The sequence below is a fragment of the Podarcis tiliguerta genome (assembly GCF_965153285.1).
Source record: "Podarcis tiliguerta genome assembly, chromosome: 6".
Classification (NCBI taxonomy): Eukaryota; Metazoa; Chordata; class Lepidosauria; order Squamata; family Lacertidae; genus Podarcis; species Podarcis tiliguerta.
The window spans coordinates 21,751,193-21,769,612 of NC_139539.1; the positions used below are offsets into that span (position 1 = coordinate 21,751,193).

The following is an 18,420-nucleotide window of genomic DNA, read 5'->3' on the forward strand; positions in this document are numbered from 1 at the left end:
AGTTCTAACTTCATTGCAGAACATAAGAACCCAAAGGCCCATCTTATCCAACACCCTGTTTTGACAGTGGCCAGTCAGATGTCGATGGGTAGCTGAGTGCAACAGCCCTCTTCTCCACTTGAGATTTCCAGCATCTGGTATAGAGAGGCCCACAAGGGAGCCCAACTGTCAGTGCAGATCCTGGTTTATTGTCAATTTTACTGCAAGCACAGACCACCTAAAGCAGGGATAGGCAAACTAAGGCCCCGGGGCCGGATCCAGCCCAATCGCCTTCTAAATCCAGCCCGTGGACGGTCCAGGAATCAGCGTGTTTTTACATGAGTAGAATGTGCACTTTTATTTAAAATGCATCTCTGGGTTATTTGTGGGGCCTGCCTGGTGTTTTTACATGAGTAGAATGTGTGCTTTTATTTAAAATGCATCTCTGGGTTTTTGTGGGGCATAGGAATTCATTAATTATTATTTTTTTTCAAAATATAGTCCGGCCCCCCACAAGGTCTGAGGGACAGTAGACCGGCCCCCTGCTGAAAAAGTTTGCTGACCCCTGACCTAAAGAATCAGATGGTCCCCAAGAGCACAAAAGGCTGATCCCATTTTCACCTATTCCCATCTATTCTCCAGAAGAATGTTTTTATTGCTCTTCTGAGTGAAGAATGGAGGCACGTTAATAATGTTTTTCATTGTTTTCCAGTATTCACACGAAAACAAAAAGGAACCACAATTTTTCTCAGCTGTTCCCCAGAGCAAATTTACTTTATCTTTCATTGACCATGTAGCAAACTTTCTTCTTTTCCTGCAATCCCAGCCAGAAGAGATGACGTGAATTGAAGCCAGACAACATCTGCAGGGCACAGGTTCCCCATCTCTGCACTAGTGTTAAGTGGAAACCTGCATCATTGTTTTATAATCCTGATAAACCTAGAGTAATAGAAAGGGCCTCTTGAAATTGGTAATTTCTCTTCCTTATTACTGAGTTGAGTATATGTTTTGGATTCCATAAGAGGTTCCCGGAGGGAAGGCAGAAGTAAATAAAAGCACAGTTCTTTGCTCATTCAGTCACTGAAGTCTTGAGGCAAAATATTAATTTAATAGACTCCGATGAATTTGAAATGGTTCAGATCCAATGCATCAGTTTTATTTCATTAGCCTGCCCCTCTTCCATTCCCATGTTTGACTGCCTCACTGAAATTTATTGGAAATTTGCCGGAAGAACCAGTTTGTAAGACTGTTTGAAGGTTCTGTTTTACCCACAATCCTGAAATACCAAACGTGGCTGCGGAATCTTTTCTTGCCTGGTAGGCAAGAGAGTTTAGGGAGAGATCAAACAGAACTTGAAGCCTTCAAAGGTGACATCTACTCCACAGTAAGCTGCAGTACATAAGCTTCGGTAGAAAAAAACAATTGCCACTATCTGTTGTGTAGCTTTTTAAAACTCAATTTTTGTAAGAAGCCAAAAACAGCTAGATGACTTGCAGCCTAATTCTATGTAAATTTACAGGGAAGTAAATCCCATTGAGTTTTAATGCCTGTATGTAACGGTTCCTTGATCCTAGGCAAGATTTCAGACAACTCCAATTGCAGATTAACCCACCCAAGGTTTTCTACTGTACTAGCAAGACAGAGAGCTATGAACAGAGCCCTAACCCCAAATTCAGCAACTGCTTCCTTAACCTAGTCATGAACAGATGGCACCAAACCTTAACTAAAAATTAAAGCTTCTTCGTGCCTTGTATTTGCTGGCGTTTCCTTATAATATACCACTGAGAGCACGAATGCCTGGTTCACACACCACATTCAGATGCTGTTAAAACCAGGCAATGGTTTCATGTGAACTTGCATCATGCGGGTGCATGCTGCTGAAAAGTCTTTGCTCCACTCTGTTCCTGGCTGCCCCACAACTGTTATGCCAGTCTAACTTGTCATGGCACTTGAACCTGAGCTTGTCATTCCTGTCTATCCAAATAAACCACCACATGCCTGGGTTCAAACTGGAAGGGGGGAAGCGTATAGTGAGATCCATTCAGCAGTGTATTTTGCACTCACATGAAACTTTACACTGTTGTGTGGTAAGGCAAGGCCCCTGCTAGGTGCAAGGGAAGGTTATGGGGCAAGGCTCCAGGAACATGGAGTTCTAGTGTTGCTTCACCGAAAAATAATCTCAACCTGAGCCCAATATCATAGGAGGAGGAGCTGCATCCTAATGTTTAGCCCCGCCCACACTGGAAGGTGCTGCTTTAATTAAAAGGGACTCTCCTGCTGTAATGGAGTAAGGAGCCTCTGGGCTCACTGGAGCTTCTGCAATGGAGTCCATGTATGGGAGGGCAGTGTCACAACCTGAGGCCCATAGGCTCCTCTGTTAGCCTTGCTTCTGGTGCTGGCTTTGTGTATCCTTCCCCTTTTGGTTTGGAATCTTCAGCTCCATCTCTTGATGAAGAGGAACCTGATTCCTGATCCCTTGCAAAGCCATAGTTTGTTTTTAAACTATGGTTTAATGTGACAGGTGGACCCAGTCATGGTGTGAAAGTCACCATTGTGTCTGTAAATGGAGACGTCGTGCAAATTGACTTTAAGAAAAAGCAGTTTAAATTGGTTTTCATAGATGTATAACAAAATACAACTAGACAACTAAACATGATTGTGACACCCTCTCCACCCCACCCCCAATCTTGCCTTCTATCTGGTAAGTATTCGTGTATTTGCAATCTTCGTTCCTCTTTTAATTTTTTTCAACAAAATTTTCCTGAGTTATACCATTAGGGTTGTATGGGAGCAGCCATCTGCAGCAATGTCACCTTCTCCAGCTAAACTAGCAAGAAATAGACATAGTCACAACATCCATATTTGAAGTGATGCAGCTGATAACCTGTTTCACAGGCCGTTTTCACTAGTATATACCATACAGGTATAGTTGTTGGAGCTGAAACTGTCTGATCTGATAGCAAAACCGAGTTTGCCCTCAAGCAATGAGCAAAATTGCCCTTAGAGGCTAATCTTTTGCCATGATTAGAGCAACTGCTTATATATGTACTTTGGCAATGTTGGTCTACTTTGTTTTTTTTCTAATTGAAGTACTGCTGGATGTAATTGAATAATCTAAAGGACATTGAAGTCAAATGGAAAAAACAGCACCCCTGTCACCGGCGGGCTGTACTCCAAAACTCACATCATTTTATTAGAAGGAATTCAGTCGTGATCTTACGGGGCATTTATTTCACTGATGGGCTGGGGGGTCACAGAAGAAAAGAATCTCATGCTGTGTTTGCTAATGTAGATTAGCATTTGCTAATGTAGATTAGATGCACTGATTGTATTTTAGGGTATGTGCATACCAGCAGAATTTCACAGTGTGTGTGTGTGTGTGTGTGTGTGTAGATGTTTATGCAGTCTACATCTCATCTTATCCAGAGTTTGACTTTTGGGTTTTATATGCTTTCCTTTCTTTGCAACATTATGGTCAAAACCTAAGAACATAGGGAGATGCCTTTTACCAAGTCAAACCATTGGTCCCTCTAGCTCAGGGTTGTCTCCATGATTTCAGGGTCCCAGCCCTACCTGGAGATGCCAGAGTCTGACCCTAAGGGACCTTCCGCATGGAAATCATATGCTCTACCGCTGAGCCACAGCCCTTCCCCTTAAGCAGTTATGGCAGCAGCCAGAGGGCAAGTGCTTGCATGCATAGTGATTTCAGATGTGCCTCATTGTATATTAAAAATCCCCCCTTTGTGAGCTGACCCATTCACAATGCAGAGCTAGCGAACAGGTGAAGCAGGCCCACAGAGTATACTCAATTGCTTGTACTACCTTTATACAGGAATGGTCTTGCTCATACGGTAAATGCTTTTATACAGGATGGAGTGCACTTCACGGCAAGTGCTTCCATCACATCTGTTCCAACCCTTGGTGCTCTCTCAGACAGGTACTAATTATATCGCAGGAATATAGTAAACTCTGGGCAACTTCCAACAGGATATTAAAAACACGATAAAACATCAAACATTAAAAACTTCCCTAAACAGGGGCTGCCTTCAGATGTCTTCTAAAAGTCAGGTACAGTGGTACCTCTGGTTGCGAACGGAATCCGTTCCGGAGGCCCATTTGCAACATGAAAAGAACGCAACCCACAGCGGCGCTTCTGCGCATGCGTGGGTTGCGATTTGCCACTTCTGTGCATGTGAATGAGGTCATTTTGTGCTTCTGCTCATGCGCGCGCGGCGAAACCCGGAAGTAACCCTTTCCAGTACTTCCGGGTCGCTGCAGGACGTAACCTGAAAGAACGTAACATGTAGCAAAAATAACATGAAGTATGACTCTAGTTGTTTATTTTCTTGACATCTGGTGGGAGGGTGTTCCACAGGGTGGGTGCCACTACCAAGAGGGCCCTCTGCCTGGTTCCCTGTAACCTCATAATGAGGGAACTGCTAGAAGGCCCTCGGAGCTGGATCTCAGTGTCTGGGCTGAACAATGGGGGGGGGCGCTACTTCAGGTAGATAAGCCAGTAAACACTTTTGGACTGTTCCCCAGCAGTCTTCTACCCCCGTTTAGTGGGTTATAGATGGAACCTGGTGGATATTGTCCTATCTGCTGAGTTCTGGCTGTTGTCCAATGAAGGGTGGAGACATGTGGCAGTTGGTTCAAAAGTGTGCACTCTTAGTGTTTGTTCTCATTTCTCTGTCACCTCTGGCAAACAGGTTTCTGTATTCTTTTCAAAAACTGAAGTTAAAAGTTTTAAAAGTGTTTTTGAAAGGGGGCAAGGAAACACTGTTTGACTAGAGATGGTAATGGGGCAAAAACAATTATTTGTTGTCCATGGGAAGCAATGCTCCTCTTCAGCCGCTTTCCGCTCTCTTAAAAGCTGTTACCTGACTCGAGCTGGTTGAGCTGAATTCATTCTATTTTGAATTCCATGAGGATATCGAACGTTGAGGAATCTATTCAAACAGCCTTTAAGGTCCGCCCTAAAGGCACAATATGATTGCTGCCTCCTTCAGCAAATTTCATTCAGTATCACTATGTCGTTTTGCTCAAAATTCAACCTCTTGGCATTTACATAGAAATGAAAACCTCCCGAGTCAGCAGAAAGCAACCCAATGAAATTCTGTTTTGCTAATATGACAAAATGGCAAATAGTTTCCAGCTCAGTGAGGAAACTGTTGTAGGCTTTGCAGATATTTACAAGGAAGTTTGCTCGATGTTCAGGGGTGTGGTGTTTATTTTTCCACGAAGCTATTTCAAAGGAGGGCTGATGGGTTTGTGCTTACTTTCTTCAAACGATGAAAAGGCCACAACAGAATCTTTCTCACTGATGAATGCAGCTTGAGAAACAGATTCCCCAAATTCTCACATGCACTTTTGATTCATTCTCTGTCTTCCTGTGTTTTTGAAGAGCCAAACTAAAGGCTACATTGTAGACCCTGAACTAGTTTTCTGTCAAAATTGCCGGGGGGGGGGGGGGGAGTGATTTTTAGCAGGAAATGTGTGAAGGGCCTCAGACTCGAACAGAAGCATATTCTAGGCCAGGGGCCTGTGGGGTTAGTTTTATTTCAACATGGAAGTGGCCAGGATAAGAGAGAGAGAGGGGGGGGGGTGTTTTAAAAATCATACATGACAGATGGCCATTCAATCTCTGTTTAAAAACCTCCAAGGAAGGAGAGTCCACAACCTCCTGAGGGAGTCTGTTCCACTATCTTACTGACAGCCCTTACTGTCAGAAAGTTCTTTCTGATGTTCAGTCAGAATCTCCTTTCTTGTAACATGAAGCCATCGGTTCATGTCCTACCCTCCAGAGAAGGAGAAAACAAGCTTGTTCCATCTTCCATGTGGCAGCTCTTTAGATATTTGAAGGTGGCAGTTAATTTTGTGATTTAGCCCTACTTCAAAATAGTACAAAATCCGCTCAGCACACACATGATAAAATCAGAGTTCAGTTTGGATTAAGAACATAAAAAGAGCCCTTCTGGATCCGACCAATGACCAATCTCATACAGCATCCTGGGCAGCTCCTAACTAAAGTGCCCTATCAGTGCAAGAGTTTACATTTGTGGAACGCAATGGGACCCCGGTGGGCTACCGTATATGGCTGGTGTGCTGAGTCAACTTTTAACAGCAACAAAGACTGAGCAGCAGAGCATCTGCCTTGCACTCAGGGAGTCCCAAGTTCAGTTTTCAGCATCTCCAGCATCTCTGGGAAAGACTTGCCTGAATCTTCCTGGAGAGCCACAGCTCGTCTGTGTAGGGTAGACTGAGCTAGATCTTATTTGGTATAAGGTAGCTTTCCATCTTCCAGTGAATGAGCTCTTGGCAAAGATCAGAGTTGAACCAAGAACTTCTTGGCTCATGGCACATGCTATCTCGCCTGATTTCATCCCGACTACATGTTCACAACAGCATTGCGCTCTTTTCAAAATGCTGACTGCTAATGTTCTATAATGAGGTTTCATCTCAGTTGTGATCAATTTTTCACTCCAGTTAATTGTTTCTATTATGTTTGTGTGCACTCATTATTTCTCTTTTTTTTCTCTTTCACCATCAAAACATCCTTGGCATCCAAGCTTCACCATCATTGCCATTGTTAGTTGCAATAGCCAGACTGTCACCTGCATCTTTTCTGGTAACTGAGAAAGCATCTTCACCAGCAAGTCATCTTACATCTCCCAGCCTCCAACAGTGGTAATCACAAACATCTGAGATGACATTTCATGCATTCAATATCTTCGCCTGTGAGCTCATGCTACATTAACTTAAAATGCATTCGTTGAATGTTATGCAATCACTTAATGCTGTGGATTTGGGTGAATTGCATTACAGCCACATTTGCATGTGGACATTAGCATGTCACTCTGCTTATTCATGATCAGGAGAAGGACTGTGGCTCAGTGGCAGAGCACATGGGTTGTACACTGAAGTTCAACTCCTGGCATATCCTGTGTTCCCACATCCCACTTTGCTCATCTCCTAGCTCAAGTGGGAACAACCAGCTTGTTGTCACATGTGAATGCAAGATCATGGTTTGTTTCTCCCCTGGAACAACATGAAGCCATTTGTTGGTTTATCGATCATGGCATATGTGAGGGAAACAAACCATGATCCAGTGTTTGCACATCACAACAAGCTAAACTTCATGGCTTGTTGCTTCCAACCATGCTAGGGGAAGAGCAAGGCAGAGGCTATCTGCTCATTTACGAAAAGACATTGTTTATGTCTTACTGCGACATGCAAACGAGGGCTGTATATATTGCACATGATTTGTTGTTGTTCTTAGAAAGTGTTATATTTTAGGTCAGTTGGGATCTAATGCCTTGAGAGGAATCTTCTGTCCCCTGTTTTCTGACAGGTGAGGCAAGAGCAGCCTCCTTCGCACCTCTCATTTTTGTTTTCAGAGGAATCATTGATTCAAACCTGAGTCCTTTCTGCCCCTTACCTGAGGCTGCCACATCACCACAGCTAAGGCATGATACCCAGCCACAGGTTGGATCTGTGACTGAGCTAGGATCCGAATGGTGTTCTTTCTCTATCTACTGTTATATTCTATCCTTTCATGCTTAATTCTCCATCACTGAAGTTTTGACATGCAGTTCCCAAATGGCAGGTCTGCTTTGTTCTTAGCTGTAATGTAACTACGACTCACAGTGCAGTCCTCCATGGTGGGAAGAAAATGTCCTTGTCCCTTCATTCTCTTGCCTACATAATAGCTGGCCATAGAGGTCTGTTAGAAAGTCATTTTCTTGCTCCAGGCTCTCAAGTGCGACATCTTTATTAAGCTTACCATCTTTGAGCTACCATATGTCTCCTGAAGAGCACTAAGCAGCTCCTTGCCTCCAGCCTTAAACCGCAGAGCAAGCATGACAGAAAGGGAATATGAGCTTGAAATAAGACAAGCAGCCTGGTCTTCTTTTTCATGTTTTCATGGAAGTGAATCTCACTGAGTTCAATGGAGCTTAATCCCTAGTAATTGTGTTTCAAGTTACAGCACAAAAGTCAGTTTTCTGGCAAACGTATTAACTCCCCTTTTATGTTTAAGAGTGTATGTCCTTTCAGCACGCATATAGCATTTTTTTCTTTCTAAAAGGGGGAGTGTACCCCTTTGAATTCAATGAATTACATGCTGAGGGGGAGGATAATCAACCATCCCCTGAACAGCTCTTTGTAAAGATTACAATGATTATCAACTTACAATACTAGGGGAATGCATTAAGAAGAAAGGGGGAGTCGAATACACAGCTGAGATGAACAGTAGTGTACATCTTAACTCACATCACTTCATTGTTCTCAGGGTACTGTTACAGTCTTGATATGTGTATTCATTAGCCACGCTGTATATTAAAGAAAGAAGAAGGGTGGAGAGGTTCTTTTGTCAGGCCAGATCTGGAATTCATGCTTGTGTCTGGGAATGCTTAATACTAAACACCGGTAGATCTATTTGATTCTACAAGGCTTCCACAGAATGGAAAAACATTCAAAAACTATAGAGAAAAACTGGAGGAGAGAAATTACGGTACCTTCAAAGTTAAGGCAAAACAAGCATCCTTGTTTACAGTGCTACCACCAGAGCCCTTTCTAGTTCTATTGGGCAGAGAGGAGGGCGATAAGAGTTTTCAAAATTGCATTTGCCCAAAATGAATGTTGACTTCTGCTGGCCTTCATCCCCAGTTCCCAACCTTCTCTAAAGGGAAAAATGTGCTCAGGAAAATTCTCTGCTTTTGTTTTACAAGACGGATGGTGGTTCAAATTCCCTTCCATCATCTGTGGAAATAGTGGATGCTTCCATGTGGCAGTTCATCATTGCCTTGGTGCTGTTCCTGCATGCAAATTTTGAGCAGTGTTCACACAACATCATCCTGGGCAAAATGCCACCCCATGTTGTTTTCTCATTTAATCCTGATTTACTATTTATTGGTGCCGAATGCTAATGATTCTTGTCTCAAGATAAGTGCTTGGCATTGTGCATATGTAGCTCAATGCTCCATAGTCAACCACATCTGAGCCCATTAAAATGAGTGGGCTTAAATGCCCCTAACTCTACATAGGTTTGGGCTGATGTACTTTACCTGTCAAATTAATGAATGCTAGAAGAATACTGGAATGAAGTTATATGGTTTTAGCAGAAATGTTATTAAGGATTATGTAAAAACTGATTGTTAATGGGCAAAAGTGGAAAATTGAAAGCAAGACTGTGTTAAGATAAATTATAGATCAAAAAACTGAGAAAGAGGGAAAGGATTTGCTGAACCAGTTAATCTGAATTAGAATACAAAAAAGGGAGGTGTGAGGAAGTCGAGGAAACAAGCAAATGAAAGATAAATATATGAAATTTGGATGTGCTTTTAAATGTTTTTGTTTTTTTCTCTTGTTATTTTGTTGTACTGTTTCTTTTTTTATTTTTGATGTATTGTTTGTTGAATTTTTGTATTGTTTTTCTTTACCTTTTTTCTTTTTGTAACTATAAAACATCTAATAAATATTACTTGAAAAAAATATATGATGGACTTTACCTGTCTTTGATCAGTTGATGGTAAGTTATCTTATGGGGAGCTTCCAGATTGTTGCTATTTTCAGGTAGGATCAAATCACATACTAGCAAATTTAGGGTGCACAAATATATTTGATTTAGAGCTGTTGCAAAGCAAGCCCACTTCCCTCCAAATTGAACTTTTTGTGATAAGGGAAGTGCAGTGGAAAGGGTGGGGTGACAGTTCCTTGATGCAGCAGCATCCAGCCTCCTAGCAAACAAATCAGGATGAAGTTCGGTTTTAAGATCCATCATTGCCTAATCTCCCCGTAGACAAATCAGGATAATGCTCAGTGCTCTGGGAACCTCTATTGTAGTGAATCATAGAATCATAGAATCATAGAATCATAGAATCATAGAGTTGGAAGAGACCACAAGGGTCATCGAGTCCAACCCCCTGCCAAGCAGGAAACACCATCAGAGCACTCCTGACATATGGTTGTCAAGCCTCTGCTTAAAGACCTCCAAAGAAGGAGACTCCACCACACTCCTTGGCAGCAAATTCCACTGTCGAACAGCTCTTACTGTCAGGAAGTTCTTCCTAATGTTTAGGTGGAATCTTCTTTCTTGTAGTTTGGATCCATTGCTCCGTGTCCGCTTCTCTGGAGCAGCAGAAAACAACCTTTCTCCCTCCTCTATGTGACATCCTTTTATATATTTGAACATGGCTATCATATCACCCCTTAACCTCCTCTTCTCCAGGCTAAACATGCCCAGCTCCCTTAGCCGATCCTCATAAGGCATTGTTTCCAGGCCTTTGACCATTTTGGTTGCCCTCCTCTGTACACGTTCTAGTTTGTCAGTGTCCTTCTTGAACTGTGGTGCCCAGAACTGGACACAGTACTCCAGGTGAGGTCTGACCAGAGCAGAATACAGTGGCACTATAACTTCCCTTGATCTAGATGCTATACTCCTATTGATGCAGCCCAGAATTGCATTGGCTTTTTTAGCTGCCGCGTCACACTGTTGGCTCATGTTAAGTTTGTGGTCAACCAAGACTCCTAGATCCTTTTCACATGTACTGCTCTCAAGCCAGGTGTCACCCATCTTGTATTTGTGCCTCTCATTTTTTTTGCCCAAGTGCAATACTTTACATTTCTCCCTGTTAAAATTCATCTTGTTTGTTTTGGCCCAGTTCTCTAATCTGTCAAGGTCGTTTTGAAGTGTGATCCTGTCTTCTGGGGTGTTAGCCACCCCTCCCAGTTTGGTGTCATCTGCAAATTTGATCAGGATGCCCTTGAGTCCATCATCCAAGTCGTTGATAAAGATGTTGAATAAGACCGGGCCCAAGACAGAACCCTGTGGCACCCCACTAGTCACTCTTCTCCAGGATGAAGAGGAACCATTGATGAGCACCCTTTGGGTCCGGTCAGTCAGCCAGTTACAAATCCACTGAGTGGTAGCATAGTCAAGACCGCATTTTACCAGCTTCTTTACAAGAATATCATGGGGCACCTTGTCAAATGCCTTGCTGAAATCAAGGTAGACTACATCCACTGCGTTCCCTTCATCTACCAGGCTTGTAATTCTGTCAAAAAATGAGATCAGGTTAGTCTGACATGACTTATTTTTCAGAAATCCATGCTGACTATTGGTGATCACAGCATTCCTTTCTAGGTGCTCACAGATTGTTTGCTTAATGATCTGCTCCAGAATCTTCCCTGGTATTGATGTTAGACTGACTGGGCGGTAATTATTTGGGTCCTCTCTTTTCCCCTTTTTGAAAATAGGGACAACATTTGCCCTCCTCCAGTCTGCCGGGACTTCGCCTGTTCTCCAGGAATTCTCAAAAATGAGTGCCAGTGGTTCTGAGATCACATCTGCCAGTTCTTTTAATACTCTCGGATGCAGTTCATCTGGCCCTGGAGACTTGAATACATCTAAAGTAGCCAAGTATTCTTGTACTATCTCCTTAGTTATTCTGGGCTGTGTTTCCTCTGCTGAATCATTTCCTCCAAATTCTTCAGGTCGGGCATTGTTTTCTTTATCGGAGAAGACTGAGGCAAAGAAGGCATTGAGGAGTTCAGCCCTTTCTGTGTCCCCTGTTTGCATTTCACCATCTTCTCCTCTGAGTGACCCCACTGTTTCTTTGTTCTTCCTTTTGCTACGAACATACCCATAGAAGCCTTTTTTGTTGCTTTTAACCTCTCTAGCAAGCCTGAGTTCATTCTGTGCTTTAGCTTTTCTGACTTTGTGTCTACACGTGCTGGCTATTTGTTTGAATTCCTCTTTGGTGGTTTCCCCCCTTTTCCATTTTTTGTACACATCCTTTTTTAATCTTAACTCAGTTAAAAGTTCTTTAGATAGCCACCCTGGCTTCTTTAGGCACCTTCCATGTTTCCGTCTCATTGGTATTGCCTGAAGTTGTGCTTTTACTATCTCCCTCTTAACAAACTCCCAGCCATCATGAACTCCCTTTCCTTTTAGTATTCCTGTCCATGGGATCTCACCCAGCACTTCCCTAAGTTTTATGAAGTCAGCTTTCTTAAAGTCAAGAAATTGAGTCCTAGTATGCTTGGCTGCTCCTTTCCGTTGTATAGTAAACTTCAGAAGAGCATGATCACTTGCGCCTAATGATCCTTCCACTTCTACCCCATTAACCAGGTCATCGACATTGGTTAGGACCAGATCTAAAATGGCTGTTCCTCTTGTTGCTTCTCCCACTTTCTGGACAATGAAGTTGTCTGCAAGGCCACTGAGGAATCTGTTTGACCTTATGCTCTTGGCTGAGTTTGACATCCAACAAATATCTGGGTAATTGAAGTCCCCCATTACTACTATCTCCCTTCCTTTTGCATGCTTGGCCATCTGTTCCAGGAAGGCATCATCTATGTCCTCCGTTTGGCTTGGGGATCTATAGTAAACTCCCACAATGAGGTCACTATTATTCTTCTCTCCCTTAATTTTGACCCAAATGCTCTCACTTTGGCTTTGAGGTTCTAAATCTTGGATCTCTTCACAGGTATACACATCCCTGACATATAACGCCACTCCTCCTCCTTTCTTGTCTGGTCTGTTTCTCTGAAATAGATTGTATCCCTCCATTTTTACATTCCAATCGTGGGACTTATCCCACCAGGTTTCAGTGATGCCTATTATGTCATATTTAGTTTGCTGTACCAAGAGCTCAAGCTCATCTTGTTTATTTCCCATGCTTTGTGCATTAGTGTACAGACATTGAAGTCCATTAGTCATTCCCCCGTGTCTCTTATTTAAGGATTTTTTCCTCCCACCACTAGGTCTGCTTGCTGTTTGCTCAATTTGGTCTATGACATTTGGATGATCATCTTCATCAATTAATAGACTCCTACCTTCAGGAGCACTGTCTCCCTCCCCCACATTAGTCAGTTTAAAGCCCTCCTGATGAGGTTTCTTAGTTTTTTGGCAAAAACATTCCTCCCAACCGTTGTGAGGTGCAGCCCATCGCTTGCCAGAAGTCCATCCTCAAGAAACTGCAGTCCGTGATCTAAGAATCCAAACCGTTCCTGTTTACACCATTTGCGAAGCCAGCTGTTTACTTCCACTATTTTCCTCTCTCTCCCTGGGCCACGTCGTTCAACTGGGAGGACAGATGAGATGACGATTTGTGCATTTAATTGCTTCAATTTCCTGCCCAGAGCCTCGTAGTCTCTTTTGATCTTCTGGAGGCTATTGCTTGCAGTGTCATTGGTTCCCACATGAACCAAGAGGAAGGGGTATTTGTCAGTGGGTTTTATGATTCCTTGCAGTCATTCAGTTACATCTTGGATCTTAGCCCCGGGGAGACAGCACACTTCCCGAGACATCTTGTCAGGCCCACAGATCACTGCTTCTGTTCCCCTCAGTAGGGAATCCCCTATCACCACTACACGCCTTCTCTTAGGTTTGGTCAGGGTTCTTCCGTGAGCGGTCCGTTCCAAGGTCGCCTGCACATTCCCTGAGGACTGACTTTGCTGCTCATCTTCATATACGTGATTGACTGTAATGAGGGAGAGATCCTCAAATGGAGTCTGCTCTTCGTCTTCCATGCTAGGGGAGAGGACCTCAAAGCGATTGTGTATTTCTAGACAATCAGAGCGAACCCTGGGCCTCCTACTTCTTTGAGTCACGTTTCTCCACATATCGGGCTCCTGTGTTGGTGAACTAGCCTCTTTCTCAGGGGAGTCCCCTGTCTCCTCCTTGGTGTGCTCTGTTGCTTCCAAGAAGAGCTCCAGCTCTCTAATTCTTTGGAGCGTAGCTACACGTTCCTCCAGTTGCTGGACTTTGTCTTTTAGGAGGGCAATCAACATGCAATTGCTGCACGTAAAGCTGCCTGCAACCTTTGGCAAGATGGCAAACATTGCGCAGGAACCGCAGGCGACTGCAGCTGTTCCCTCCCCCTCCATCTTGAGAATGTGTCGTTGGGCTTGAGACTAGCTCCCCTAAATCTAAAAGATGGTTCAAACTGCGCGCGCCGATACAAACAGCCGCTGCCCTGCAAACACTGATAAGCTCCTCCCACAGCTAATCACCTGCCTCCACAGAAACCCTGCCCCCTCTGACCTTTGACCAGGGAAAGCAGCTAATCAGCCACAAGAATCACACACACAAGAAACCCCTTTTGGCTCCTTCTTCAGCCGCTGCCCTCCAAACACTGATAAGCTCCTCCCACAGCTAATCACCTGCCTCAACAGAAACCCTGCCCCCTCTGACCTTTGACCAGGGAAAGCAGCTAATCAGCCACAAGAATCACACACACAAGAAACCCCTTTTGGCTCCTTCTTCAGCCGCTGCCCTGCAAACACTGATAAGCTCCTCCCACAGCTAATCACCTGCCTCAACAGAAACCCTGCCCCCTCTGACCTTTGACCAGGGAAAGCAGCTAATCAGCCACAAGAATCACACACACAAGAAACCCCTTTTGGCTCCTTCTTCAGCCGCTGCCCTCCAAACACTGAAGAAAGTGACTGAAGAAAGGTTATGTGTTGCTTATTCCAATTGTCAAAGAAGAAATCTCAGAAAAGAAATAAACTTTGTAACACTAGTAGAAAATGAACAGAGCGACAGCAAATGACAAGGTAGAAGGCAATACCCAAAATTAACTGGGACTCATTATAGGACTATCTAAAGAGACAGAGCTGGTAAGATTTCATTAAAAACTAGCACCACTTGGAAAATACGCCAGTTAGGGTGATTGGCTGGAGAAGTCTAGAACTTTCTATCCATTTAAGAGTGTTCAGGGTTAGTTTAGGCATCCTAAACTAAAATGTAATCTGTGCCATATTCTGAACTTTCTATTAGATGACCTGGCAGTGAATCCTCTTTCTTCCACCACAGATTATTAAGCAAATCTTATTGACAAAGATGTAAGCTCACTCACTTTGTTTTTCTGCTTGCAACCTCCAAGGTGACGAAGATGCTAGCTGTGGTGGTGATCCTCTTTGCTCTCCTGTGGATGCCGTACCGCACCTTGGTGGTGGTCAACTCCTTCATGGACCCTCCTTACCTGAACATCTGGTTCGTCCTCTTCTGTAGGCTCTGCATCTACCTGAACAGCGCCATCAACCCCATCATTTACAATGTGATGTCCCAGAAGTTTAGAGCTGCCTTCAAAAAGCTATGCAAATGTGGGGGGAAGAGGACAGAGATTGCCACTCAGTACAACGCTCCTGTCTTCTACAGCACCATGAAAGACTATTCCCATGACAGTTCTGAGCATAACATCACAGAACAAGAAGATCTCAATGGCTACCCATCATCAGCAAGGAGGAGTAAACCTTCCAAATAAACGCATCACACAATACCAGCTTTGGTAATGGCAGCCACCTACTCAAGTAGTTCCAAGAATGTGTGAACAGCATGCCACAGGCCTGATGCTTCCCTCTTGCCATTTGTACGTAATATTTATACAAGGCCAACCAGTTCGTTTTGTGCTTTAATGTTAACTTCGGGTCAACCTTGGTCAGCATTTTGGATCATTAGGCGTTCCGTAAAGATTGTTGTGGTGCAATGGAATTTCCTGTGGCGTATGCGTCTCATAATTGCGCCCAACTTGCAATTACAATTGTGTCAGGGGAGACTGAGGGCAGTGTTTGCATACCCCAACCCTCCCTGCTGGCCTGGGCCCACTGCTGTCCACACGTTGGAGGGAATGGTCTGAAGGGGGAAGCAGGTCCTCCTCTTCCAACCTCCCCTTGCAGGGGAGGGCCAGGCCAATAGGGATGTGATTGAGAGAACGTGGCCAACATATATAGCCCCACTCTCCCCTTCACACGAGTGTAATCACATGGGAGCGAATGCCAAAATAAAGCTAATACTTGCAGTGTGTTACGCTTGGTTGTTACCTGCAGCAGCAGCTTCCACTGAGCATTTAGGCCCCACAATGGTTACCATGAAGACTTCAGAAAGACCTAGTAGAATATCCAAGTTACTGTAACTCACTTTATCCCAAGGATGTTTCTTACATTAAGCAAATTGAGTCTATTTTGCTCAGTGCCGTCTGTTCTGACCGGCAGTGGCTCTCCATTGTTTTTGGCAGAGACGTCTTTCCTGTCCTTCTATACCAGAGAAGCCATTTCAATTGGGGGTGCCCCTGGTAAAGCCTTTTGCATTACCCCCCCCCCCCCGCTCTCTCTTATTACTTTATTGTGGTCCTTCCCTGCATGGCTTTGGTGTGATCAGGGAGAAAGGTCTGTCAGGGTGCCATCAGTTTGGGCCACGTGACCTTGATGCACGACCACTGCAGCATGTGTCATTTATAATAAATCTCAAGCTACAAGGTTAATGACCCATATGACAGCACCAGGGTAGCTCCTTTATCACAAGACTTTATCACTCAGCAGTAGTAAAGACATTTCCTTAAGATTTCACCGGGCTGCTATCCTCATTGTTGCAGCTGATTTGTCAGCTGTTTTAGTTTCCCTGCAGTATATTTCCTTCGGAATAAGCATATATTTTCGCCCTGCACTGCTGGGTGTGTCGTGCTGTGTCGCTGTATGGGTGGGTTACTGTCCGTTGTTATTTTTTTCTACGCAGGCAGCTATACCAGCGATGGATAAAAGGTCTTCCTGGTGCACACCTGTAAATTGTAAATATTTGCAACTGTGGTGGCTTGATGTGCTTTGGGGGAAAGTACTCCAGTTTGTACCATTTATTGAATCTGTCGCCGTGAAATGTAAATTGACCGATCTGCATTCCAGTTGTAAAATGAAGCACGTTTCACAGTTGTTACTGTTTTTTGGTTTATTGCATTTGTAGCCAACGTAGTGCTTGCCAGATGGAATACTGCTGTAGCCAGCATAGTCAATGGCCAGCGATGAGAGGTGTTGTAGTCCAAAATATCTGGAGGACACCCCATTGCTTACCTATGGTTCATGACATTTGTATCCTGCCTTTCCTCCAGTAGTCCAATTAGTTCACACAGTTCTCTCCTCACCTCCATTTTTTACCCTCACTGTGAGGTAGGTTAGGTTGTGACATAGCGGTCCAGGTCAACTGCTGTACTGAGCTTCATGAAATGTAGGAAGCTCCCTTATACCAAATCAGAGCATTGGTCCATACATCTCAGTAATATCCATACTGCGTGACAGTGGCTCTTTTCAGACATGAGTATTTCCCAACTTTTTAAAAGGAAATCTGTGGCCACTGAGGCCTCATTTGTCAAAAGCCAGTGTGGCCCCATGGTTGGACTAGGAATGAAGTGTTGGATTACTTAGAAGACCCACTTAATAATAGTAATAATAAATTATTATTTATATGCCACCCATATGACTGGATTTCCCCAGCTACTCTGGGGAGCTTCCAACAAATTAAAACATCGAACACAGTAAAACATTGAACATTAAAGACTTCCCTACACAGGATTGCCTTCAGATGTCTTCTAAAAGTCAGATAGTTGTTTTATTTCCTTGACATCTGATGTGAGGCCTTTCCACAGGGTGGGCGCAACTACTGAGAAGGCCCTCTGCTTGGTTCCTTGTAACCTCATAATGAGGGAACTGCCAGAAGGCCCTCAGAGCTGGATCTCAGTGTCTGGGCTGAACGATGGGGGTGGAGGCGCTACTGCAGGTAGATGGGATCACCCTAGGTAAGTCCATGCGTGTGCCAGGCAAAGCTGCGAAATGATGACTGATCCATGGTTATCTAGTCATGGTAGAATTGGAAAATGGCTGCGAAGGCTCACCAAAAGAGCATCTTCTTGACAGTTGGAAGGTCCCAGGTTTTTTCTCTGGAATCTCCAGGTAACATGGTGTCAACACCAGGGAAAACTATGGCAGTGAGTAGGTTTAGAAAAGGGCATACTTTTCAATAATCGTTATTTTAGGGAGAAGTGGAGGGAAAAAAATCGCATTTCCAAAGATGTTTTCCATTCCAAAACTGTAATTAGTGAGTGTCATGTGGCACTGCTGATTGCCTACAGTAAGTCATATTGCTACTGTGGCACTCCTGGCTCTAGCTGAAGCCAAGCGAACGACGGCACACTGAGCAGCCTCTTTTGCAGCAGGGAAGCTGTAGCACCACAGACCAGCTTTAGACTGCCATTGTCCGTGCCTTCCTCTGCTATGCTGACTGAACATGCAGTCCCACCTGCAGCGCAGCTGAACGTGAGGCGTGTGAACGGTGGGGGCTGTGGAGGCTGTTTTGAAGGTCAAATGCACAGCAGGTGTTCACCGCACAGGCAGAAAATCTGCTGCACAGATCTAACTTTGGTGAATTGATGCCGTTTCTGTTTGTCAAAGTTCTTTGCTGCTAAATGCTAGAAACACAGAATGCAGAAGACAGTAGCGGCCCTGCTTCTGTTCACCTATAAAAGCGCTGTGCAATTTTTAGTCTTGGAGATACTCATTAGGCTGCTGAAAGCAGGCAGTTATCAGTAGGGTGGAGCAAATATGTCAATTACAGTTTCTCTCAGTTTCTCATTTTTTTCTATATTAACTTCAGTCCACCATTTTTGCATC

At 44.0% G+C, this 18,420-nt stretch overlaps 1 protein-coding gene across 1 annotated transcript in view; it reads left to right on the forward strand.

Annotated features, from left to right (window-relative positions):
* Positions 1 to 16,076, forward strand: part of LOC310680373 (thyrotropin-releasing hormone receptor-like) — a 32,989-nt gene extending 16,913 nt beyond the window's left edge. The window contains exon 3 of the mRNA XM_083447042.1: positions 14,871 to 16,076. Coding sequence (XP_083303168.1) covers positions 14,871 to 15,251 — 381 coding nt within the window. The 3' untranslated portion in view covers positions 15,252 to 16,076. The remainder of the gene's footprint in view (positions 1 to 14,870) is intronic.
* Positions 16,077 to 18,420: the final 2,344 nt, after the last annotated feature.